Consider the following 27928-nt stretch of genomic DNA (forward strand, 5'->3'; position numbering starts at 1 on the left):
CTACTTGTTTTGCTAAGCATGCTGAGGCATACAGTGCTACTCCACTTGTACCACTGAGAAAAATAAGTTATGGGAAAAGAACATACTAACCCAAGTTTCTGTTACATTGTATGCAGTTAAAACCTGGCAAACTAGCTCTGGGGTTAAGAACGACACTGTGGCACATTCTGCCTCTTTATGCACCTTAAAGTCAATTCTTCAAGTGCCTGGAATAATACCATGTCAAGATTTTTCTGAAATATATTTTTCAGAGATCAGCACTGAAGAGCTTGCTAAACATTCCGCTGCACAAGCTAATTGCTATTAACACAGTTGCTGCCATCATACTTTTCATTTTCATGGTCAGTCAGCAGATATGAAAAAGTATTTTCAACTACATATTCAAAGTTATTTCTGTATCATATATTAATACAGAAAAATGTCGGCTTTAATATTTTATAAGATTCCAGTGACTAAAATTGTGATGATAGCGGATGGAAAATAATCAGCAGGTATAGAAATTTAAAGCATTCTGCTTGAAGTTCTTTGGTGTGAAAGTCCTAGCTCTTTTTCTACATAATATTTCCACTAATACCAATTGTAGCTCTGCACAAAGTAAGAGCTCAGGATTTTCATAAATTGTTGAGGTGAATGTTGCCAGAAGTTATCTAAGATTTATGCAAATGTACACTCTAGGAGAAGTCAGCGTTCCTCCTGTACGGAAATCTATTTTAAATTAATGCAGGTTTTGGCTTCAAAAAAGCATTCCTTTTGCTATTGCATTGTTTCTTAACCTTTTCAGATTGATGATCTAGAATAGAAGTAAAAATCATTCATGTTTTGCTCAGTCAGAATGAAATGTGTACATGTGTTCAATAATAATCATGTAATTTATTTGTGCATGGGGTTCAGAAGATGGATTGGAAATATTCAGTCTTGAAGGTCATGGTGTGTGGTGATAAGAAAGGAAGGTTTTCTTTGCTTTCTGTTACAGCTGTGCTTCCCAAACCTTACAACAGATTTTCTTAAAACTCTCTCTCTACGCAGAAGAGTTAAACGCTGATCAAGAAGCAATAACTTAAACTTGCTTACGGAAGATACGGTGATGCTGTACAGCATTTTGCATCTCACTGGTGTTCAGCTTTACATCTAGAATTAGCTTCACCTTTTCCTAGAAGCAGACAGATACTGACAGTGACACATGGCTCCTGTTAGATTTAGAGCTGCAAGCTAGGGTAGGCCTAGGTTTCCTTATAAGCAGGTGTCTGCAGAGGCCAGGCTGACCATCTGAGTCTGCTCTGAGCCTGGGACTAAGGGACAGGTCCAGGAAGTGATATGGTGAAAGTCAAATCAAGCCTGCAAACTGTCCACCTCAAGCTATACACTGTAGAACTTAAAACTGACCCATAAGATCAGCCATTTCAGCTTTACTGGCTCAAATCCATAGTAAATTAAATAAGGAATGAATGTTGAAATGTAACTTTTTTTTTTTTTCAATAAATCTGTATGTTTTGGTAGGAATCCATAACGTTTCTTATCCTACAAAGGTGAAGAAGTATGTTTCTAAAACATAAAGTATGCTAGAAGCTGTAGGTAATATTCTGGAGAAATTACTGTTAAACATAAAGAGATCTGCTTCATATACATACAAAGCAGTATTACAGTTGAATGAATACACAAACCCTAAGCATTGCAGAGCATGAAAATTAGAAGCTAAGGGAAAGCACAGACCGCTCACATTATAAAAGAAATGGTTTCATTTATGATACATACTTCTAAAATAATATCTTTAAGAGAAGGGTGCTCCTCCAGAAATTAACATTCAGCAGACAAACCTGAGGTATATGAACTATTCAAAACAGGACATTTCACTGAATATGAAAACGTGCTAAACAGTTAGCAAAAGAAGAAAAATGGAAGAAAGAATTGTGTATTTATACATATCTACTTCTATGCAAAGGTTAATTTAAAATAGGATCTTCTAGGCTGCACGAACCTTACTTACATTGTTCTCTGCTCCAGCAAATACTGAAGTCCTGAGGACTATTTAGTCCCCTGAAGGACTAAATTACATGTGCACCTTCATTCACTACTGGCAAAGGAAATATTCACATTTCTGATGCTGCATGAAACATTAAGTGTATTCTGACTATAGCCTTTGAGTCCAACTCTTCTTCCCTCATTCCCTGAAATCACAGGATATTCTGAGTTGGAAGGGACCCGCAAGGATCATCAAGTCCAACCCTTAAGTGAGTGGTCCCCACAGAGACCAACCCCACAACCTTGGCATTACTGGCATCAGGCTCTAACCAACTGATCTCAGGGTCAAATTGGCTTTTAATTTATTTATTTATATTGAAGCGAAAGAGATGACATGGTCCTTGTCTTTCGTTTTGTATGTTTGTTTTTTTTAATCACAACAATGTAAAATTAATGTACAAAGAACAGCTTCTGCATTTGGGATTACATCCTGTTTGTTCAATTTAAATTAGGTTTGGGGTTTTTTTATTATTTTTTGGTTTGCACAAGTCGCAAGAGTGGATCAGTAAATGAAAAAACCAAGAATAACAATGTAGTTTTGAGTACAGTTGTTTCCTGCACATATGAGAAATAAAAACAGCTGAAGAATTTACTTAATTTATTCAAAATATAAATGAGAGGTGAAGGCCTGTAAACACGTTTTTAAAAAAGTATTTTCTTAAAATAAAATGTGATTTTTTTCTTTAAAGACTTTTATCTTAAATTATCACAAGATATTCTGTAAAAGAAACGTACCAAAATTACTATCACCATACCTCACCCTCAGCTTACATAGGTCCTAGCCCTTTAAATATACCATTCTCTATTCAGTACAACTACATAAAATGGGCAGCTTTATTACTGGTTACAGACAAAAGTATTCATTTTACTCATATCCTATATAAATTTGCAAACTATACAAATATAAACTATAGATGAGTTCAAAACTGAACCTTCAAATATTTCAAGTATGACTAGACACTGAGAGCTTTCTCAGCAACAAAATCTTTACCAGAAATACTGTAGACAACTTTTGCTGTCTGCCCGAAAGCAGGTAATGTGAAGATACAGTTCAATATAATTTGAATAAAAAAATACTGTAACTTTTTCATAAAAATCAGGATACACATCTCAACTCTTCACTTTATTTAAAACTCAGCACAATTCAAGAATAATGCACATTGTGACTATACTATAAGTTGGTATCTTAAAGAAATTAATGAGTAGAATCCCACATATTAGCTTGGAGAGAAAGAGATTTAAAGATATTTAGGTTCATGCAATCTCCACATTTTGTATGTAATTTTTAAAAACATGTAGTGTAACTGAATTACACATTTTTGTAAAAAAAGTTCAATATTTACAGATTACACAATGGTAAATGATAGCATGTTTCTATGAAACTTGAAAACATTTTCATGAAGATGAAATATCAAATCACTTCACTTTGAAAGCAGTAGCTAAATTGCTAAAAATAAAGTTCATTAATGACACTTAGATCAGGAGGAAGGTTCATACTACCAGTAATTTTACCATAACCTGTTATTTAAATGTTAGCAAGGAAGTTTACACAGGCACATGGATGTGAGTGTTCCTGAAAACCAATGTATTGGTGTACAAATAGATCAAAGCAGAAAGATCAAAGACCTTGACCCCGTACTTACATAAAATTTTTCGTACATAACTGAATAGTGAGTGTTATGTCAATCACTTCAAGCAATAATTACAAATTATTATTATGTTGATAGCAGGAACCATAATCTATTCAAGCATTTCAGTTATATATATACAGAATAACAAACTTTCTTATTTGAAGAAGCAACCGTGATTTATTTTTCTAAATAATTAGCAAGAAAAGGAGAAATATTAAAATTAGACAAAGTAGATTTTATGATCTGTTATTGTTTCCTTAAAAATTTCAGGATTATGTGTTGAGAAATGTACTTTGCTTCCTTAGACAATTTTAATTTTATTACTGATAATTGTCGGTCTAGTAAATACAGCAGAAGTATAAAAAAGTTAAGACTATAGGACTCTTGAAAGTCATTGCTAATAGTGGAAAAACTGTCAGTTCTCAGTGTGGATTACTAAATGTTAAGATTAGTAAAATGAAGATTAGGAAAATTCTCTGGAGTTATTAATATGCCTGTAATAGTTTTCAACTAGATACCCTGGGAAATGTTTATATTCAGAGCCAGAACTACACAGATGGAACATCATCAATATTAAGACATATTGCCAAGCTTAAGGTATTTTTTTCTGAACTACCTACTCTCCAGATTCTTTATTAAAAAACCCACAAAAAATAAAAACAAAACAAAAATAAAACAGACCAACAAAACAAAGCAAAACCCCAGGCTTATTTCCCCCACAAACTCCAACACCCTAGTACTAAACACAGCACAGAGGGTGGCAAAGCTGATAGTACCTGAAATAAATACAACACTCCAACACTGACATAGCTGAAAAAGGCATTTTTTTCATCAAGGAAAATATGAGCTTTTTGTTGTTACTGTAAATTATTTATTTATATTTCTTATATTTCCCAAATTCTATTTTATGCATCCTGTGAGCAAAGAATTAAACTGTACAATTTGTTTTTCTTTCAGAGCATTTCGAACTTCTTTTACTAAATGAAAATAAAATTAAAAAAAAATTAAACCCTTCCTCCACTATTAATCATATTAAAATCCCTTCTCCAATTAATTGGCATAAACTTCTGTATGGGTAAATGAGTGACATTATCTAGCATTCTTGTAACTTTGTTAAAATTTTACACAAATTTACTTACATATAATAATTTTATACAAAATTATTTTTGCATCTTAGCTTGAAAATCTAAATCTTAATCTTCTGACAGTTGGATTTATCAGATAAAATACAATTGTCAGAACTTTCTCAATCTTTTGACACTTGAACTCATGCAGTATCTATGCATTGGTTGTATGAACTACTAACTGTTTAACTTAACAAAATAAGTTTGGAAAAAAAACCCCAATGTGCAATGTGAGATATATTAAGAAATAGGTCTCACGTTTATTTTACTACTTATTGGAGAGTCACTATTCTAAGTTTGCTACCACAAGCTTGAACCCACCAACCACTTCTTGTGCCAGTTACTGGTAAAAAATAATGGGCATCTTAATTCAAACTGTTGGTGCATACCACAGCCCAAAAGAGATCTGAGACACTGAAGAAGAATCTGAACTACCTGGAGAAATTATAGAAAGAGTAAATCACTTCTGGAGTTGTGAAGGATATTAAAAATGCCTGGAAGAAAAGCTTCCCTTTGCATAGGCTTTGAGAAGACAGAATAGTCTACTGAAGTCTTAGCTGCCATCAAAATGACTTGTTTTCTGCTTTGGTAACATAGAAAATTATATTTGATAATATAATCCTTTCAAAACCTGTGAATAGATACAAAGATTTAGAAAGAACAGAAACATCTGCTAGAGGATTAATAGGGATAACTGAAACTTCTCGTGACTCCTCCAGTCTTTCTAACAGAGTATTTTGGCTGTCACAAAGACTGAGCTAGACACTTGTCTATAACATGCTGTCCTCACTTAAAATCTGAGTAGGAATAAAGCAAAGAAGAACAACCCTATGATGTTTAACAGGACAACACAATCTGTCAACTGCAGATCACTTCTACGAAGGTGGCTGTTGTCACCTGTTGTCCATCATTCTCTTTAGATGGGATGCAAAGGAAGACACATGACACATTGCCTGTGGAACCACAAGTTCCCCAGGAAAAACACTGAAATGAGAAATCTGTACCCTCATACTCATACTTGCTTCCAAATCTGGTATTTTTCACTTTATAAAATATGGACCCACGTTGCCCATACCTGTGCACTATCACATATGCAGATAAACACATTTGTTTCCTACAGTGCAGCATTTACTGCTAAAAACTTATCAAAGGGCCCCAAGTGAAGAGCTCTGTTTTACACAGTCATTTGCTATTACACTTGGATACACTCGTAATCCAGAACAAAACTGCTGGTTTTGAAGGGGGAGTGATGGTCAGAGAAAGGATGAACCTTAATAAGAGCAGTGAGACTGCAGATGACCAATTTGATAATCAGAATATGTGGCTTGCAAAACACTTCCATTCTGCCATCTCTCTTACAGAAGGCAGAAGATGATCAGAAACTCAACCCTAGCTGCCTGCAGGTTTTTTCAAGAAATGGCAGAGGAACTCAGAAGAGGTAAGATGTGAAGCATTGTCTTCTCTCCCAAGCCAGGGAGACTTCCTCACATCTACTATTTCTTGATTGAGTCTCTGCTCTTGAATGAGTCTCTCCACTTTGGAAATTAATACAGGAGGTCTACACTGTGGCGTGTCTGTCCTACAATTTTGCAAATTCATCTTAATATACTAAAGTGCATTAATGTACTTAGTGAACTTTGATTTTGCTTCTGAAAAGGAGAAGGGGGAAAAGGAGGCAAACAGTATCTAACATTAACTGATATTCTCCGAACTTTCCTCAGATACAAAAAATGCAATCTACACAATGTAAAACTTCTGAAGAAGGCTAAAGAGAAGTCAGAAATTCCACATAGAACACCACAAAAACTTGATTTTTTAGTTCTTCCCTTGTCTTATTCTACTATGAAACCATAGCAAAATTTATAAAATGTTGCAGAGGAAAATCATATTTTTTGAGGTTTATTAAAGGAATGCAGTCAAAAAAATTTCTAAATCAGAATGCAGTAAAAAAATTTGTCTAAAACAATTATTTCTCAGTAGATAACAAGGGAGAAGCAGATAATTAATATTTAATTTACTGAGTTATTTCATTAGATGCAAGGTCTCAAAGCCTTCCACTTCCAGGCTTCCTCTTCTAATAACTCATCTCTCCTAAATTTATAAAACATTAGAAGCTTATTTTTTTTTTTTTTTCAGATATAAAGCTGAATGTGTTTGGGAACAGCCTAGTACCTAATATTTTATTTTTTAGTTAATATACTTTGCTCCAGCATTTACATTTGCTATTTAGAACTCTGTTTCTTAGAAAGACTCCAAGTTGATTTGAAACTAAGGTCAGCCTTTCGACCTTTTCTTTATAACAGCACCAATGTTAATAAATAAATAAATAAGAGATATTTTCCTCAAAAATAGGCTGCTTTAAAAATCGTAATCTCATTGTTTCAGCGTTCATTTAGGTAAATTGTGGGTCGCACCTTGGCATTTAATTAGTCACTTGGGAAAAAACCAAACAAAACAAATCACCAAATACTGTCATGTGGGTATATATTTGTACTGCATAAGTTATTGCTTAATTATCTTAATTTGAGAAGTAGTATTAATTTACTTCACCTGCTGAAATGTGTTAGCCTCTCTGTAAATGTAATATCAAATCTAAAAACATTTTTTTATGTCCATTATCTTTGTTTTCCATCCTCAAACTGATGTCCTTAAAACTGTCTTTGCACTCTCTCGTACCCCAAAATTAATTTAACAAACACTCAAAAGAATAAGAAATAAATATTTCAATTTTTGCTCTAATAGAATATTTGCCCTTTAAGGTATTTCCTGCCTGGAGCATGTACTGTGCTTTTCTCAGCTTAATTCAATTCATTTTTTGTATCTAACCATGGGAAGAATGTCTTTCCTTGTTTTTCATTATTCACATAATATTTCCAATCTATTGTACATGTGTGTTGGGACAAGTGTTCACCTCTAGCTGCTTTGAAAAACATTAGTGTAAAAACACACTCACCTTCAGGCTCCCCACAGAGTGTACACTGTGACTCTGCAAAGAAAAATAAAAAATTATAATTTCTTTATTTTAAGATGTCACAATTATATCCAAATATAACAAAACTCAGAGAACTCAAAGTTAGCATGAAAAATGCAATTCTATTTTCAGCACACATTTCTTAACGGTTGCAAAATAATCTTCAAAAAAGAGTTTCTGCAGGAAGAATTTTAAAACAGAACTATATAAAACTTTAGTTACATTTATATAATTATCACCTTCAGAAACTGCAGCTGAATGCCTTCGTGTATCAGGACATTTTAGTTCCACGTGACTTTTTTGTATTTTCATATACACCATACTGCAATGACAACAGTCACTCGAATAAAAGTTTAAGCCTCCTAATATTTTATTTTTGGAGGTAGCAAACAGTAATAGTGACAGAGTTGATATATTCCCTTCCCATAAAAGAATCCCAAGTCCTCGCAGGCCAGAAAAGTCAAACAGTCATGTAAATATGCAGTTATACTCTGCAAAATATTCAAGTGTAGAAATGAAGGAAATAAAATTCCATCATAACAAACAGACAATCTCTTAATGTGCAATTACTATTTTATCCACACACTACTGTTTAGAGATGGCTGTTTTAAAAATTATTTTGCATAATGTACAAATATATACACACATAGAGGAAATATTTTGAAGTATCTCTTAAACCCAAGCTGCTTCAGGAGTTAGTATCAAGCTGTAGAAGAAAGCTCTTGTTTAGAATCCAAATACCCGAATCAATTGAAATCACAGGGAATGTTATCGTGTTGGCAGATAATTCTGATATACTTGTAAAAGTCCTACTAGAACAAGAAAGCACAGTATATTTTAAATCACAAATCTCTGAAATCTCCATTTTAACACTCAGCTGAAAAATGACATCTCTAACAGCTGAAGCAAATATATATATATATATATATATGCAGGCTCACACACACACATGTGCATGTATATATTTTTATATACAATTACTACAAAAAGCAGTTTAACACGCCTGGTATATAAAAATCCAGTACAAAAGCTTGTTGAAATTATCTCCATCTTGAATAACTAATAGAAGATTGGACTTTAGCTGTGATCTTGACTCAAAGGCAAAAAAAGCCAGAAAAATAGAATACGAAACACATGCACTGAACAGACTGACCTTTATAGCGCTGCTGTGACACTGACAGTTATTTAGAAGTACTTTCTCCATACAGATAAGAAGCTGTCTCATAGCAGCCCACTGTTGTAATGGCACTTGACCCTACATCTTTCATTTATTTTAAACACGTTAATCATTGTGGTTTTACTACTGCTAGACGCTGTAGCGTGCACGAGGGAAAAGAATGAGGAAAAATAAGCTTATCCAGGCAGCTCTGCTGCTGATAGGTGGATCACAACTCCTAGAACAGCATAAAGTTGCATGAGGAATTAAATTCGATGCAGTGCAGCACCATGAAACTTGTCACTGAACAGTGTATTGATAACAACTCACTAATGCTCCAGCAGATCTGACAAACTGAAAACAACACCCTAACATCAGACATGAGAAAACCTCCAACGAAAAGTATAAAAAGCCTGGTCTCTGGTAACTCAGGCCAGTTTCTTTTATTGCTGAAAAAATGCACAAGCCGGTGATGCAGAGGAAGCATCTCAGAAGATCTTATTTTCACTTTTAATTCAAAGACTTTCTGAGGTTTTACTGAGATGGGCTGCCTGCCTGCCTGTGTGAAGTTTATTATCCTGATTGATAAGGAAGAACAAGCCAAGACTTGGTTTCTGAACTTCTGACTTTTTTCTGATCGTCTGTGTTCTGCTAACAACTGCTTCACTGGTTCGTTACAATCCAAAGAGTCTGCCTGACATTTTTTGCAGCTCAAAACACCATCTTCCAAAACTCCCCACTCAAGAGTACAAATTACTAGCTTCCCTCTTTTTTGCCATAAACAAAAATTAGTGCCAATATTGCAAGTCTGCAGCAGGCTAGATAGTCTACCTGCAAAATAAGGGCTTGCAGCTACGACTGGTGCCAGAAAATTGTACAAAAGCTAGAGAAGTGTCAGCACTATCCCTGCCAGACCACTGCTTTGTTGGAATTCTTTCAGATGTTTCTTTAAGGTCCCATCTCCATGGGCAACCCAGATTTTTCTTCCCCTATCTCAGCATACCTGGGGAGAGTTCATGGGGGGGGTGGGTGTTTTAATTCATCAGTGTATGCCTTACAGAGGCTAAGAATCATTTCAAACTGACAGCAGCACCTCTCTTTCTACACTGGTAAGAAGCAGACTTTATGGATGTGCATGATTCACCAGTAAGGCTCTGTTTAAGAATTTCCCCACTGTAGTTTGCCGCTGTGGGGGAGAACAAGATACCCTTTTTGTTGTGCTTGACACATACAGATTGAGTGACAAACAAAAACACAACCGCTGCTACTAGGCATGTGAACAACATGACAAGGAGGTTGTACAGAGCTCTCTTTTCCACAAAGCCTCTGTGTGTGAGAGAGAAATAATTATTTCTCTATCTAGTCTCTTTAGATCTGTACGTTCTATGGTTATTGCTGAGAGACTGCATGCCCTAAGTTTCCAAAACTAAAATCACATAAAACATACACATGGCACTCAATTATTTGTAGATTTACATTATATAGAAATACATAAATCTTAAAGTTCTGTAAAGAAGCTATGACTTGACACTCATTTTAAGTTCTTTTCTCTGTAATGAAGTTGCTGTATCTTGTTAGAAAAGGTCTTTCTGCAAGGCAGCTCAATACTAAGCACCTGTACTAATTTAAAAGTTTTCTATTTAAATTTCATTTCTGGGGAGAAATGATAGCAATGAAGGACATGACAGTGGTATAAAAAGTTACCACTCCATCCAGTGAAATTACATTTTTTAGGCTTACATGCATCTCACCCAAGATTGAGTGTCTCAGTATCAGTGTTCAAAATCTAAAGTAGTCTTAAAAAAATTACCAATTAGCAGAAAGAAACAGGCATCTAATCTGCCTTAGAAAAATATGTAGCATGAGATAAATTAATAAATCACTTTTTTTTAAGAACACATTCATTTTTTTATGTGCTAAGAGGTCTGAGACTGCATCTTCATAATAACATTCACTGCAAAAGAGAAATGTTCATTGTAGGTGACCTCTGGAGGTCATATAGCTCAGCCTCCCACTGAGAGCAAAGCAGGGCTGTTGCCAACAAAAGTTCAGTTCAGCTGTGGATTAATAGTCAAGTCCTGAAAGCCACCAAGGATGGAGATTCCACAACCTCAACAAGCAGCCTGCTCCAGTGCTGCATCAGCCTTGTTGGACCCTATTTGAACATCTCAGGCTGCAGTTTGTGGCCATTCTTCCTTGTTACATCACTCAGCACTGCCAAAATGACTCTAGCTCCATCCTGTCTGCAACTCTCCTTCAAATAGCTGTAACCCACTATGGATCTTCACGCTAACAGACGAAATAAGTCCAGTTCTTTCAACTACTCTGACCAGAGGGCCCTCTGCTAGACTCACTCCAGTTTCTCCCTGTGCTTGCAGAAGCAGGGAGCCACAGCCACTGAACACAGTATTCCAGGTGCAGCCCCACCAGCACCAGAAAGAAACAACAAACCTCCTGAACTTGCCCATCCTACTCATCCTGGCATAGCCCAACATGGACTTTACCTGTTTGCAATGAAGACATTGCCTCATATGCCTCACATTCACTCATATACAACTTGGTATTCATATTTGTTCAGAAAAAAAAATAAATTAATAAATTAAGTCTTAGCAAGATCAGTCCCCTGACCCAAGTCTCCCGCCAATTATAGCAGTGCTATATGTGAAATCTCAGCCTCAGACAAGTGACTTCTCTACATCTGTGCTGGATTAAATGTCAAAAGTGCTTAAGATACTGCATGTTGTGATGGAATAGGAGCACAGAAAGACCACATTTCAAAGATACTTCACAGAATATGCTGAGTTGGAAGGGATCCACAAGGATCATCAAGTTCAGCTGCTGGCCCTGCACAGGCCCATCCCCAAGAGTCACACCATGTGCCTGAGAGTCTTGTCCAAACACTTCTTAACCTCTGTGAGGCTTGGTGCTGTGACCACTTCCCTGAGGAGCCTGTTCCAGCACCCAACCACCTCTGGGTGAAGAACCTTTTTCCAATATCCAACCTAAACTTCCCCTGACACAACTTCAGACCATTCCCTTGGGTCCTGTTATTGGTCACCACAGAGAAAAGTGGCTGCCCCTCCTCCTCCCCTCATGAGGAAGTTGTAGAGTGTGATAAAGTCTACCTTCGGTCTCCTCCAGGCTGAACAGACCAACTGACTTCAGCTGCTCCTCATACAGCTTCTCCTCAGGGCCCTTCACCAAGGGCCCTTCGTTGCCCTCCTTTGGACACTCTCTAAGAGCTTAATACATTTCTTATATTGTGGTGCCTAAAACTGCACACAATATTCAAGGTGAGGCCACCCCAGTGCAGAGCAGAGCGGGACAATCCCCTCCCTTGACCAGCTGGAGATGCTTTGCCTGATGCCCCCAGGACAGGGTTTGCCCTCCTGGCTGCTATGGCACTGCTGACTCAGATTCAACTTGCCCATTGATCAGGACCCCCAGGTCCCTTTTCCTGGCACTGCTTCCCAGCATCTCATTTCCCATTCTGTATGAACACTCAGGGTTGCCCCATCTCAGGTGCAGAATCTGCCACTTTTCCTTGTCAAATTTCATGTGGTTGGTGATTGCCCAGTCCTCTAATTTGTGGAGGTCTCTCTGCAGGGTCCTCCTGCCTTTAAGCCTCTCCCTTGCACAATTCCTAGTGAAGGATTATGTCTCTACATATCTGGTCCATCTAAAGTAGTATAATGATACTTTCACAGGAGGAATTTTCTTTATAGTACGTTGCTAATCAGTTGCACTTAACAAAGATGCTCCTTCTTGCAAACACTCACACACCTGAGTGATTTCTTTGTCATGTATCTCAATAGTAAAATGACTAATATAGGCAAGTGTTCAGAGATTTAGGATCCAATAAATCAATAGAACAAGGAAAACCTGTATTTATATTATTAATCTCACTCTGTCATTTTGAAATTGTCTAGCTAAGAGAAATAACCTTTCCAGATACAAGAACTTGCTGACTAAATAGGTCATAAGAAAGATCTTTTGAAGAAACAAATTTATCATGAAGACACAATCTCTTTTTCCCCAAATATTATGAAACTTATTTCATTTTTATAGTTTTTCTTGTCTAACCTAAATGATAAGAAGAACTAAAAATAATAAACCCAGACATATAAATGCCAACATTCTTTCTCAAAAAAGCTGAGTTCAACATTCCATTTTAAATTAGAATGAAAATGAATTATTCTGCTAGACATGTTCATCTTTCCTTCTTTGTATATACTTTTCTTAGATTACTGGTGCAAGTGTAATAAAATCCAATATAAAGAGGTACAATAAGGAAAATAACATAAGGGTCAGATAAAATATACAAAATAGCCATTAAAAATAAATTACAATTCAAAATACCCATGCAAGATATATAATCTAATAAGACTAAGACACCACATATCAGTAATATTTTAAATCAGTTTAAAGAAAATAGTGGATGGTATTAAACAGTTAACTACACTTTACCATACACTATGCACTCAACAGGGGTTTACCCAGATTACAGAGTCCAACCTAGATGAGTTTTGACCAAATTATATGGAAGTTATATGGTGAGAAATAATATGCAAAGGTGAGAAGGAGTGCTGGGGATAACTTGTTACCTCAGCACTGCATTCAGAAAATGGGCACGGTCAGCCCTTCTGACTACCCCTTGAATAACACCACACATCCAGTTTTGTATCTCCCCTTCAATTGTTTAACAGGCCTTTCTGTCTCTCTTTTCATCTAATTCTTCCAGATACCCTTTGCAGCTCTTCCCTTCTGCCTATATTATTTTAAATTTTAATTAGAAACACATATGTTCTCTATTTCTTATATTTCTCTATATGGTTTTGCTTTTTTTCCCTCAGTAAATATATTTACTGAGTGACCAAAAAAACATATAGCACTGTTACACAATTACTGAATATCACTGCCCATTTGAATCCAGAGTTCAATGCATCAGAAGAAAACTGGAAATGATTTTTTATTTCACAGAGAAATATGGTTTGGCTCACAGAAAACAATTCTCAGTTTGCCTTTTCCCCCCCCATTCATTTATGCAAAATAATAATAATAATTTTAAAAACAATAAAAAAATAGATCAAGTTCCAATGACAAAATTTAGCAGGTAGTGCCTTATATTTTGGTTCTAATGGCAAGAAACACAACTGTTTTATAAATTCATCAGCATACTATGTCATCAATGTATCTTTACATCATTTTACTGATGTCAATGAAACAGAACTCTGCAACACTCAAAGAGACGTAGAGTAGCCATGCATTATATTGACATTTAGTGCAGCTGAAAAGCAAAGTATAATTTAAGGCTAAACTGTGAGACTTCTAAGAATGTTAAGGATTTTAATCCAATATTTGTATCTAAACATGGCTACAATAGTGCCAATAAAAGCTGACAGTATTATGCATTATGTTTTTCATTGTTTCTACTCATGTAGGGATTTTTTCTCCTACATCTTTTACTTTATCTGTAGCTTTTTCCTCCTGTTGATATCTCATCATTGCACAATATCATCTGCTAAAATATCAATGTGACAGACATGTAGGATAAATGGCAAGATTTCATTGTGTCCAGCAACATTCTCCATTCTCAATCATCCTCTTTGTTCCACACTGATGCCAGAGTAAATCCTTTGGAGGTCTCCTGCTCCAAGCTCAGTCACCCATGTAGGTAAGGCATTGAGAGACACGTACAAAAAACAAATAGCCTTTTTTTCCAGAAAGCCCATTTTTCCTACAGAATTTTTTCTAAAGTGTTCTCTAAAACCTCCGATGACAGGGAATAAAACCCTGCATATGCAGACGGAGAATAAATTTTTTTTATGCACTAAGGAATAATAATAATAATAATATCTCATTGAAATACTAATTTCCTTAAGTCTTTTCTTTTTTTCTTTTCTTCCCCCTCCCTTCCTCCATTCTAATTCTTCACTTTTTTCTCACAGTCATGGTTGGTAATACTCATCTCATCTTTGCTGTTCTCCAACTTAGCCACATCCTAAAGTTATAAGTGCCCCACTCAACACAGTATATGAGCGGAGTCCTTTGACTGCCTGGTAGAACAGAATATTTACTCTCATACAATCTCTTATATTTTTAAGAATGCCACTGGCCTAATTTTGGAGTGGCACTATTTTCTTGGCTGAAATATCATCTCATCCTTTTAGACAGAAGTTTGACTAGAGGTACCTGGAGCAGTCACCATCATAAGAATGAAGTAGGTCAAGGATGCTTTGTTGGTTCACCTTTGCACTAAGAGCCCTATTCATGCAATCCTTGTAAGCCAAGTGAAATCCACAAAGCATTTTAAGGTGCTTTTTACAACTTCCTGTTTGAAACTATGAAGTGGTAAAATAATAAAAAATGGCACTACTCCAAAATACTGTATTTCTTACATTATTTTGAGTGCTGACAAATAGCACAACAGGAAGAGATATTGTTTGGGCCCATCTCCATGAACAGTCATGAAGGAAATAAAAATTATTTCAATCAAAAGAAAACCACACACTTACATTTGTATGTGTGTACATATATATATATGTCCATCTTGATACCTGTTTTCTTCTTCTGAACAATAGTATTTACACAGAAAAATAACAGTCAGTTCATCATGCAGAACATGCCAAAAAACGTAATAACAACAATTGTTTAAAGTTGTTGTGGATACAGCCAATAAATGTATTTCTCCCATTGAAACTATTTCTACAAGCACTTCTTGCTGAGTGTAAGAGCCTAGTTGCCTGCCTGCCTGCCTCTCACTGTTGATCATTTACTGTTATGACCTCTCTCAAGATGAGATTCCCTTGCATTTGCAATTTCAGCTTTCTTGTATACTTCCATTTGACTGTGGTATTTATAACAAAGGGCCTTTTACTGCCCAGGATCGGGCCTTGGGGTTAAGAAAAATAAATAGCTAGTAAAGTTTTGAAGAATAGGAAAAATATAATAGGAAAAATACCCAGCTGCCTGTGAAAGACTAGAAGCTGGGCTATATGGGGAAAGACAGGGCAGGGGAAATGAGTAGTCCTGAGGAGGGCAAATACTGAAAGAACTTGAAATAAAAATAGAACACAGAATAGCCATTATTAAAATAGAATGAGCCTAAAGCAGAAGAAAATCAACTAACCTGGCATCAAACTTTGCAGCCTTTTGAGCGAATGAACTGACATCCAACCAAATACATAAAGCAACAACTAAAAGCCCATTATTTTCCCCAGATAAAAATATAAGGTTCATGCTTAAAGCAATGCCAAAACCTTTTTATAGTACTTGCACATCAGATCCTTCTCCATATGGAGTTTACACATTACACATGCATTAACCAAGCCAAAAGAGATTTCAGAAAAAAAAAATGGTGAGATCAAACAATCAAATATTTTCATAGGAAAACAAAAATAACTGAAGCAATAAAAAGCAAAATATTAGCCACTCAAGAAATAAAAAGAGGAGGTAATGTTTCTCTTGGTGATCTGAACACAAATGCTTTCTTTTCAGAGGAGCAGTCATAAACATAGTGATAAAAAGGATGTGCTTTAGCACACTTCTGATACACATTTCACATGCACAATATCCAAGTGGAGAGTCCAAATATCCCAAATGAGTCCAAAAAATACCAGAAGATGGGTTTATAAAGAGCAAATACGTATGTTTTTCTCCTCCTTTTTCCTCATTTTCTCATATTTGATGTTGAAGGTTAAAGTGAGTCATATTCCTCACAGCCAAGTTAAGAAGCTTGCATCCCCTAATCACATTGTAGCATCTTTATGAAAAATACCAAAGAGGAGAAAAAGGTGATGAGCAAAAATTGTGCAAGTGACGACCTATGAGAGTGCTATGAAATACAAAACTGAAGACAGTTTACACCTTGCTTGCTCCAAAACCCCTTTGAAGCCAATGCAAGTGTCACTGGAGTTCAGCTCAGGGTCAAATCTCAGTCGTATACTAATGGCAAAACTACCCAGGCTATCTATCACCATCCCTCTATTTTCTGTCTTTTTTTTCTCTCTCTTCTTTCACTTTGCTCATTTTAAGAGATTTAATCAATTATCTCAGAGCCTCATAAGAACAAATAAATGATACAAATCCAAGCTGAGCATGATATAACAAAGAACCAACAGAAAGATGGCAAAAATATAGGATAGGACAGCACAGTTGTAGACATACTCTGATACTCTGGTACACTAAAGGTTAAACTGATTTTTTCACTCCTTTCTCCTGTGCTCTCATATAGGAATCAGATTTCAAAAGCATCTAAACAGAGTGGGGAGTTGACTTTAAAAACAAATTGAAGAAGGTAATTTAAAATACAAAGGGTGTACAAAAAATACGGAACCATTGGAGGGGGTTGTATCCATATCTGGGCAAGACTGTTGAATGAAGTCCTTCATATAAAGTCAGTAATATATATCAACTTAGAACAGCAAGGATTGGAAGAGACATCCTGAGGTTGTTAGAGTTTATCCCTCTCTGCAGAGCACTGCCAACTTCAAAGTAATATTAGTTTTCTCAAGGCATTGCCCACAGAAGTTTTGAAAATCCACCAGGAAGGAAAATTAACAGTCACTCTGGGCAACTGTTCCAGTGTCTGACCACCCGTACCATGAAGAGTTTATACCTCACATCTAATTGAAATTTCCCTTGCTGCAACATCTATCTGCTCCCTCTTGTCCTTACACTGTGCATGTCCATTAAGAGTCTGGCTCCATCTGGCTGTAATGACCCATTAAGCAGCTGAGGATGGCAATTAGCTCTGTTCTCCTCTTAGCTTCCTCTTCTTCAGGTTGAACAAATTCAGTGTCTCCTTGTGCATCATATGCTTCAGTATCCTGCCCATCTTTGTGGCCATCCTCTGGACATACTCCAGTTTGCCTGTGTCCTTCTTATACTGGGGTGGGAAAGAGGCAAGGGCTAGAACTGGGCCCCACTCCAACTGCAGCACCTGAAGTACCAAAAAGAGGGGAATGATCCCTAAATTTAACCTATTAGTTGTACCGATGCAGTCCAGTGTGCATTCAGCTTTCATTGCTGCAAATACACTTCTAAAGTCCTAATAAGAGTGCATTCAAACACAAAAAGACTGTGATACACAAGTAAAGGTTTGACCTGGTCCAATCCCAAATATGCGGTGACCTCACATGTTAAATGAATACTTGAGGAGGTTACAGAAGCAAATTCTGTGTGCCAGGCAGTATCTGCCAATAGCTAGAAACCACAGCTCAAAGTCTGATTGGTTATATTTTTCCACTGTCCTGAGAAAGAATCCACTACAGGTTCCTTCTTAAATACAAGCTGGGGGAACAAAGTTTAACAAGAGGACTGAGCTATCATCTGTAAGGATTTCTGTCTTGACCAGTCTTTCAGATCTGATGACATTTCTAAATATATCTGCATATCTCAGGAGCAGAGATTTCATATAGTCTGTGCTCTCCATCAGAAATGCTGCCTTCAAAAGAGAGTGAGCAAATACCCATGAAATACAAATTTAGTGTGAAACACTGAATCTGATTTTAAGAAATTAAACTGAAATCTGTTTATGCTATATAGCATTTGTTGGCAAACAAATAAGTGTTAATAAAACTAATCTGGAGAAATTTAAAAGTGAATTTACAGAAAATATCCTTTCTTTTCCATCTTGAACATTCTCAGGAAAAAAAAAAAAAAGGCTGTTGTGGTAATGATTTCAAACACTTCCATCTCACTGGATATATAAACGTGACCTCTATCATAACCATTACAAAAGCACAAAGAGCTCATTGCAGGACTCAGACCTAAGCTCAAAATAACAAGTGCTTAATTTCAGCTTTTACAATAGAAATTAAAGATTTATTTGGGGCAATAGAAACTTTCCAGTGAGCTAAACAGAAAAAAAAGAAAAAAAGTGTTTGCTGTTTTCTGTAAAACAACTATTAACTTCAGCTTCAAGCTTTTAACTTGTTCTGGTGAAGTACTAATCCTCACCTGTGCATGCAAAGCCCCTAGGCTAGAACAAAGTGAGCACATCTGGAAACTTTTTATTCATGGTTTTCCATAGTGAATATCTCCTTATCAACATTCATAAACAAAATCAACCCAAAATTCCAGTTGCAACTAAATAAACATTAATCAGAACTATAGATAAATCCATCAGCAAAAAGTTGCAGAATTGGAATAAAGACATAGGAGTTGAGAGTGCAAAAAATATTTCATTAAGCTAAAACTGAGATATGAAACTCAATGACTGAAAAATAGTCTGATCTTTCTGCAGAAGCCTTCATTAATTCAACTTTTAATAGCCAAAAGCAAAGTTCTAACAGTAGATTTAAAAATCACTATTTCTTTTCAGCTGTATGACTCCCCTTGCTTTCTTCAGTGCCTCATATACACAGCAACGTGTACCTCTTCCAGCCAGCATCACCTTTTATATTACTGCAGCAAGCTGGCTTTCACTGCCAGTGATTTGACCTTCACTTCCTTTATGCTTTTGTAATGGTCTGGTGATTTCTTTAATAGCTGGCTACAAGGCAGTCCAGATCTGCAGTATTAGGAGTGTATGCACAAGCACTGAAAGGTCAAAATACAAATTGTTAACATGCACTATGCCATCGTTGTAACTGCTAAGTATCACAGATCTCTATATGTTGCTTAGAAACTTCAGGGAACCTGAAGTGCAAACACCAAAACTCACATGGGATGCTTCTGCCTGATTTTTAAAACATCACCAAAATTGGAATCTCAGCACAAGCCTTGCAAGTATTTCAGACACCATTATTAAGATATTAAAACCCTCATAAAATTCTCAAGATTAAATCAATGTATAATATGCTCAGCTAATTAAGTACAAATCACTGGCATTATCATCACTAGAGCAAACTTCCATTGACCAATCTAGCCTAAGGGCAGGCTACTGCTAATAGTCCCATCGGAGTGTTATTGCCTTTTGGAAAATAAACGTTTTATTGTGTCAAACATAAGATGGAGTTGTATAACTACAGGTCACTTTTGAGAGAATGAAAAAGCAGAAGTCCAGAAAATACACCAGTTCATATTAAATGCCCATAATTTCTCAGATTAGTTAACTGAGTTTAAAGAAGTAAAACTTTCTCCCTATTCTTTAGAACTACCTTTTTTCCCCCTTTCCAAATGCATTAAATAAAATTTCTACTGAAACTGTCTCTTTCAAGTTTGGAATAATAAGCAGTGTTCTCTACTTTCTAACAGGATATTGAAAGCAAGTTTACATACAAAAATGAAAAATCACAAATTGAGTAGTTTCTCTTTATGAACAAGTGTTCAAAGTCTATGCCAAGAAATTGCCACCCTTGGTTTGTTTTCCTGACACAATATTTAATGTGGAAAAAATTGCTTCAATCAGGAGTAGTTTGTTGTTAATGTAGCCTTTTCTCTTAGATAACCATACTAAACACTGCTGACTGACTCCTAAACAGTCACCTAAGTAAGGTTATCTGCAGGACTGGCCATGAATTTAGAAATTATAAACACACACACTATGTGCTTTCCACAACTTTACTGGCCTCCCTCAAATTATTTGCAAGATGTAACTAAGGGACAAATTTCTGAAAATTTAAAACTAAGGAGATTTTTATTAACAAGGAGACAATATTGAATTACTTGCAGGAGACAAGTAATGAAAAAGTTATGATCCAGCTTTCAACAGTCAAATGATAAATAATTATACACGTTAGTCATAAACAAATGTCATAAATGACTAGTTTATAATGCTAAATTCTCTTAATCACAAAAACACCACTGAATTACTAATCAGCAGAAAACAGACACATACAGGTGTGAAATGAGTTGTCTGTCCGATTTAATACTTCACCCTTAGGAAAAAAAAGAACAGCATGATTTATCATAGTTATTTTTCAGCACTATTTATCTAAGTTTTCTTATTTAAAACATTTTAGTTATTGGATGATATTATTAGACAACTGCTGTTTGACTTCAAAACCTGTTGTATCTCAGGAGCAATTGAAAAGCAGTAAACCATAACATTGGCTAAGATGGAGTCTAAACATAAACAAGTCCCCCTATATATAATTTTTCATTAATATTTCAGTCCCTTCACATAACAGTACAGCCTTCATGAAATAATTGTGTGATGTACTAGTAATGACATAATTCTATCTGTTAGATTTAGAAATATTTTGTCTTACAGGAAGTTTTACAGTATAAGTTATATAGCCTAGCTTCATGATTTCCATAGTAATCCAGCAAAAATTAATCTAATATCTAAACTACCCAAAGGAATCTAAATGCTTTGAGAATATTCATAAACACTTTCTACACATATTTTTTATTTTTTCATGTTCTGAAGGCATATAAGATTTTCTCTAGGGTTGTAATTTCAGTTCTATCTGGTTCCATAGCATTGAAATAAATAATTAATCAAATGATTTTTCACAACAATAAAATAAATTCTGGATGGGAAATTACATGTTTTCACATAATTAGATGGGATGCAAAACCTACAAAAACAAACACCTAAATAATAACACTGATTTCAGCAGAACAAAGTACTCTTTTATTCATTTTTCTGAAATGTGCTTGCTTTGGAATTGGCCCCGATTAGGAGATCCTTAAATACTCACACAATAAAGAAAAGGAATTTAAGGATATCTATTCCATCCTCTCTACCCTATTTTCTGTCAATTAAGAGAGATCATTACACACACACACACATATATATACATATATATAATGGCAATGTGGCATGAATAAATTAATAACATTGTAAAAGGCAAGTATGTATGTGAAAAAATTAAATTAAATTTGAGAGGGGAGAAGAAATAATCTCTCAAACAAAGCCTTAGGTAAATCCCCAAGCTAGCTTTGCCTCATACTGCAGGTACTGAATGCAATGCTTACAATTACCATTCCAGTGATATTTCTTTTAGTTAAGCAGAAAAATGGAGATTAAATGGTATCTTGCTATTGAAAAAAATAATTAAATACAAATTGGTAGCCCTGAGGAAATTCAGGTGCTTTTGAAACTGTTCTTCAGCTTGTTCTTCTAGCTAACTAGAAGGCCAAACTCTGCTTTTAAAAACTCCTTTGAAAAGGATACTATTATTGCTGATGCACAAAATCTAATGTTGCAATAAACCTGTACTCTATGGTTTCATTTCCTTCCCATGATATCTCAGTTACACTGCTCAAACTAACAACTTACAAGGGTTATGCTTATATGAAACATTTTTTCCACAGTTTATATAGTTGCCATGGTAGGTCTCTGTACTGTAATAGCTTAAGAGCTCCAAAAATCCAATTCAGCTAATTTGGAAATAAGAGTCTATCATGAAAGACAGATTTTCCTATATAGAGTCTAGGAAAAGAGGCACAAATATACAAATAGGAAAACAGGATAAGAATGAATTTTGTGAGATAGACCTTGGTAACAAGAATCTAGAAGTAAAGAGATCAACTCACAAAATAACCATATTTTTCACCAAGGAAGGTAACAAGCATCAGGAAGTAACAAGCATCACAGAATCTAAGTGCAAGGCTTAAAAAGTACCTACACCAAAATGACATACAGAAATATTGAGAAGATGAGAAAAAGAATCAACAGACCCAGAGAAAGAAGAAAAGATACATATGAGAACTCAAGCATTGTTGGTTTGGGTGTTTTCTAATGCTGTAAGCATTGATATTGGAAACATCTGCAGATATTCACATATGCATAGCCATAAATGACTGTTCAGTTCATGTTTATTGAAAAACACTGAAGCTCTTCGCAAGTGCTACTAACTTCATGTGAATTCCCTGGAGAGAGTACAAGCACAGGATAGCTAAATGAAAAACTCATTCACAGTAGGAGCACGGTCTAATTGTGGGATATGCAGCATCAATACTGTGTATGAAAACTGAGAGAAGTGTGACTCAGATGTTTATTTTTTGAAAGATGGGGAACTTAAAATACACAATAGTAGGAAGTGAAAGATCAGGACCTCGGTGTGTATCAGCATTGCTCAGCCAAAATCAAAGAAATCTCACTTTTTTTTACCAATTATTTGGCCCAAGATCTTCCAATCTGTGGGTAATAACACAACTGGAGACAGAGACAGTAATTAAGAGAATGCAATCGGATTCAAAAGGTTTTCCATTATTTTTTGTGACTGGATGAGCAGATGGCAAATGCAGCTTAACACAGAAAAAAATGTGAGATAATTAGCAGGGAAACCAAACACCAAGTTAGAGAATATGTACTAAATGGAAATCTCATCTAGGAAGCTAATCAAGAGAAGAATTTGGCGGTTATTATGAAAAATAATTAAAACCATCAAATAATTTCACAGCTGCTGGAAAAGAAGGCAAAGATGACAGCAGGTTACATTAATAGATAGATACACCACAAAGTAAAGCACTATCATTAGTGTTCAAGGCATTTGTTAAAAAACATCTAGAATACTCCACCTGTCTCTGGCAGGCATGGGAGTGTGCAGCAAGGCAGTGCATTACTGATAAAAATTTGGTGTGTTAGTGATACTCCCCAAACACCAGACTTCTAAGGCTGTTGAGAGTGAGCCTCTCCCAGTCTCATTCATGATGTGACAAACTCCACCCAAAACTAGGTAGGATATATTTGATATATTGCTGGCAATATCATTTACACTATAACACTTGTCTTTATTCCTGCTGTTTACCTCCTTGAAATATTTATAGAAAGCAATCATATCCCTTCTTGGCCTTCCACTTGCTGCGTAAAACTTGTCAAACCATTATATTTTCTCTTTTAAAGTAAGTATTCCTGTTTCTTGGTCACCATAGAAGCCCTATAAGCTCAATTGCTCACTTCTATTCCAGCTCAGATTTCTGCACGAACTGTCTCTTTGCTGGCAGAAATCACTTCTGACATCAATATCTATATTAGCAAGAAAGGAGCCCAAGGCAAGGGACATGTTTAGCTGTCACAGTAGCCAACAAGTTGGTCCAAATGACTATTGGGAACAACTCCAGAAGGTAAGGGCAACACATCAGCTCAGACCTACCCATGTAAATCAAAGTACCCGGACCTGGTTAAGAAAAAAGGTAGATGTGCATGAAGCTCAGGTGTGACCCACGGGAGAAGTGAAGGTGGAAGGAGTTGGAATCAGAGGACTGGGAGTTTCTGGGTTGAACAGGGAGTCTGGGGTAGAAACTAGGACCAAGACCGGGGGCAGGGCTTAAAGGGAGTACAGTCACTGCAGGAGAGAAGATATATGACTATGGTCATGGGTAGGGGAAGTCACTTGAGTGATCAGAGAAGGGTGTATTGTAGGTATGTCCAGACGGGCTGGGAGGAACAAGGCAACTTTAGAGAAAATTCAGAAATACCGGGGAGGCTCTAGAACAGTGTTGGTGCCATTAATTTGGACTCCATTTGTGGAGAAGGATACACACATGAAAGCTGCTCTCTCGCTCCCACTTCATTCTCCGTTCACATTTTGTTTCAGTAAGGAGATTAAATACATGGGACTGAACTGTCCATCCATTTGGCAGTTCTCTGGCTCTCCTATGCACTATTCTCACCACCTTCGCCCCCTGTTCTGCATTTCAACAGGGAACTTGACACCTAGAAGACAAGTTGTTAAGAGATCTGAGAATATTGGCAACTGGAAGGAGGAAACAAAAACCCAGCATAAGACCCCCATTGGAAAGACAGCCATACAAACTCAGCAACTATCAGACTCATTCGATCTCTCAATCAGCACACGTATTATGTTGAAATCAGCTATTATACAAGCTGCTCCTTCCCCAGCAGCTGGGATTTAGGGGACATGGGAGAGAGCCAAGCATACTGTGAACAGGGAGGCTTAGCAGATGTTACCAAGGAAGTAAAGATATTTCTTGGGGTGGGAGGAAGGTTATTTATAAGGAAAAAGAGGAGAGAGAACTAGGCTACTGCAACACAGGAACACAGGTCATGAATCTATAAGACAGATTCATTAGTTCCAGCATTAATTAAACAACTTGGTTGCTTTTCAAACACAATGTAGTATTGAAAAACCTAATTTTGAACTAGTAAATTACAACAAGTCACCAAAGCCATTACTTTCAGCAGAAGAATTTTAATACAATGGCTGATATATATACCAGGTATTACTTACAGTTTGATCAAAGAATAGAACACATAAATGTTGTCTTTGATTGTATCCCTTAAGTTTGCAGAGAATTAGTGATCTCAAAGTACTTTTTAACCCATACTGAAAACCCATACCAAACTGAACAGAGAATCTCTAAATTACTGTTCTTAGAACATTTCCCTAGAACTTAACTGTCCTTTGGAGTACTTTCAACCCATATCTACAAGAAAAAATAAGATCTTTACTGTACATTTTTGCATGCAAACTATATCTTTCTTGTTCCTTTACCTGCTTCCTCTTTTCTACCTGGTTAGGTGGGAAACATGCAGTCTTACCTTCATATGACAATACAATCATAAATTTACCTTTAGTGAGTAAAATGGTACTTTGCTTCTGTTATTGTCAGTCATCTGATTAGTACTTCACTGGAGCAATAGGAATGAACCTGCTTCTGAGACAGATTTCATCCACATGATGCTTCCAGGTTCATATACTTGTATGGAATCACATTGTCATTTTTCTTTGGGAATAAATAACATGTTTATTGTACAAATTAAGACTACTTTTAAAGTAACATTCTAATTCATTGATATCTTATGTACTTACTATCACTTACAAGGTAGGTTAGTTAATATAAATCATAATTTCTAACCAATGGTAGTTCATAGTTCCTGAGAAAACATATTCCAGCCATTTCAGCCAGTGAGTCGGCTTCATGTGGGGCCCAGCTATCGTGCCTCTACACAAATGCACACACCATGTAGAACAGACAAGAGGAGTTAGAGACGTGTGTGCCCCTGCAGGGCTGTGATCTTATTAGCATCACATGGCGATGTAGTGGGATGGCTTTTGTGACTAGAATGTTGGAATGGAAGGATACAGGCTTTTTAGGAAGGTCAGTCAAGGGAGACGAGGAGAGGGTATCACTGTTTGTGTCAATGACCAGTTGGAGTGCATGAAACTGAACCTGGGGATGGATGAGGAGCCAGTCAAGAATTTTGGGTTAGGATTAAAGGGGGGCAGGGATAGGTGACATTATAGTGGGGATCTCCTACAGGACACCCAACGAGGAAGACCAAGCAGATGAGGCGTTCTATACACAGATAGGAGCAGAGCCATACTCACAAGCCCTGGTCTTCATGGAGTACTTCAGCCACATCGATACCTGTTGGAGCAACAACACAGCAGGGCACAAGAAAACCTGGAGGTTCCTGGAATGTGCAGATGGTAACAACCTTTCACAAATGATAGAGAAGAACGTGAGAAGAGCTGCTGTGCTGAAACTTGTTCTCACCAAGAAGAAGGGGCTGGTGGGGAATGTGAATCTCAAGGGCAGCCTTGGATGCAGTGACCATGACATGGTTGACTTCAAGATCCTTAGGACAGTGAGAAGGGTGCACAGCAAGCTCACTACCCTGGACTTCAGGACAGCAGACTTTGGCCTCTTCAGTGATCTGCTTGGTAGAGCATGGATACCAAGGGATGAAGCACTGGAGGGAAGAAGGGCCCAAAATACTGCTTAATATTCAAGGATCACCTCTTCCAAGCTCAGTAGGGATGCACTTCAACAAAGAGCAAGTCAGGCAAAAACACCAAGAGGCCTGCGTGGGTGAACAAGGAACTCATGGATAAACTCAAACACAAAAAGGAAGCATACAGAGGATGGAAGCAGGGACAGGTAGTCTGGGACAAATACAGAAAAATTGTCTGAGCAGCCAGGGTTCAGTTAAGGAAGCTAAAGCCCTGATAGGATTAAATCTGGTAAGTGAGGACAAGAAGAAAAGCTTCTATAGGTACACTGGTGATAAAAGGGAGACTATGGAAAATGTGGGTCCTCTCATTAAGGATACAGGAGACCTGGTTACCCAGGACATGGAGAAGGCTGAAGTAGTCAATTCCTTTTTTGCCTCAGTCTTCACCAGCAAGTGCTCCAGCCACACTGCCTGAGCCACAGAAGGTAAAGGCAAGGACTGGAAGAACGAAGAACTGCACACTGTAGGAGAAGATCAGGCTCGAGACCATCTAAGGAGCCTGAAGGTGCATAAGTCCATGGGACCTGATGAGATGGATCTGTGGGCCTGATAGTGTTACATCATTGGTGGATGAGGGAAGAGCAACTGATGTTATCTAACTGAACTTGTACAAAACATTTGATACTGTCCCACATGACACCCTTATCTCTAAAACAGAGAGACATGGATGTGATAGATGGGCCACTTGGTAGATGCGACAAGTGATGTTCTTCAGGGTGTGGTATGGGGACTGGTGCTATTTAATGTCTTTGTTGGGTGTGGACAATGGATTGTGTGTACCCTCAGCAAGTTTGGACCCTGAAATTAGCTCATTTGGTTAGAGCATGGTGCTAACATCAAGGTCTCAGGTTCAATTCCTTAAGAGTTGGATTCAGTGATCCTTGCGGGTCCCTTCCAACTCAGAATATTCTGTGAAATCTATTAAGTTTGCTGATGACACCAAGTTGTGTGGTGCAATCCACACACTGGAGGGAAGGGATGTCATCCAGAGGGACTTTCAAAGACTTGAGATGTGGTCCCGTGCGAACCTCATGAAGCTCAACAAGGTCAAGCGCAAGGTCCTGCACCTGGGTTGAGGTAATCCCAAGCACAAATAAAGGTGGGGTGGAGAATGTATTAAGACCAGTTGTGAGGAGAAGGACTTGGGCATGTTGGTAGACAAGAAGCTCAACATGACCCAGCAATGTCCATCTGCAGCCCCAAAAGTCAGCTGTATCCTGGGCTGCATCAAAAGAATTGTGGCCAGCAGCTCAGAGGAGGTGATTCTCCCCCTCTACTCCACTCTCATGAGACCCTACCTGGAGTGCTCTGTCCAGCTCTTGGGCCCCCAATATAGGAAAGACAGGAATGTGTGGAGCAAGTCAAGAGGAGGGCCACAAAGACGATCAGAGGTCTGGAGCACCCTTCCTATTAAGACAGGCTGAGAGAGCT

At 37.0% G+C, this 27928-nt stretch overlaps 1 protein-coding gene across 15 annotated transcripts in view; it reads right to left on the reverse strand.

Annotated features, from left to right (window-relative positions):
* Positions 1–27928, reverse strand: part of DLGAP2 (DLG associated protein 2) — a 455535-nt gene that overhangs the window by 233738 nt on the left and 193869 nt on the right. For all 15 annotated transcript variants that reach the window (XM_032681606.1, XM_032681592.1, XM_032681591.1 and 12 more), the window contains one exon: positions 7728–7760. In XM_032681606.1, the coding sequence (XP_032537497.1) occupies positions 7728–7760 (33 nt within the window). The remainder of the gene's footprint in view (positions 1–7727; positions 7761–27928) is intronic.

This window comes from Chiroxiphia lanceolata, chromosome 3 (genome assembly GCF_009829145.1).
Source record: "Chiroxiphia lanceolata isolate bChiLan1 chromosome 3, bChiLan1.pri, whole genome shotgun sequence".
Lineage (NCBI taxonomy): Eukaryota > Metazoa > Chordata > Aves > Passeriformes > Pipridae > Chiroxiphia > Chiroxiphia lanceolata.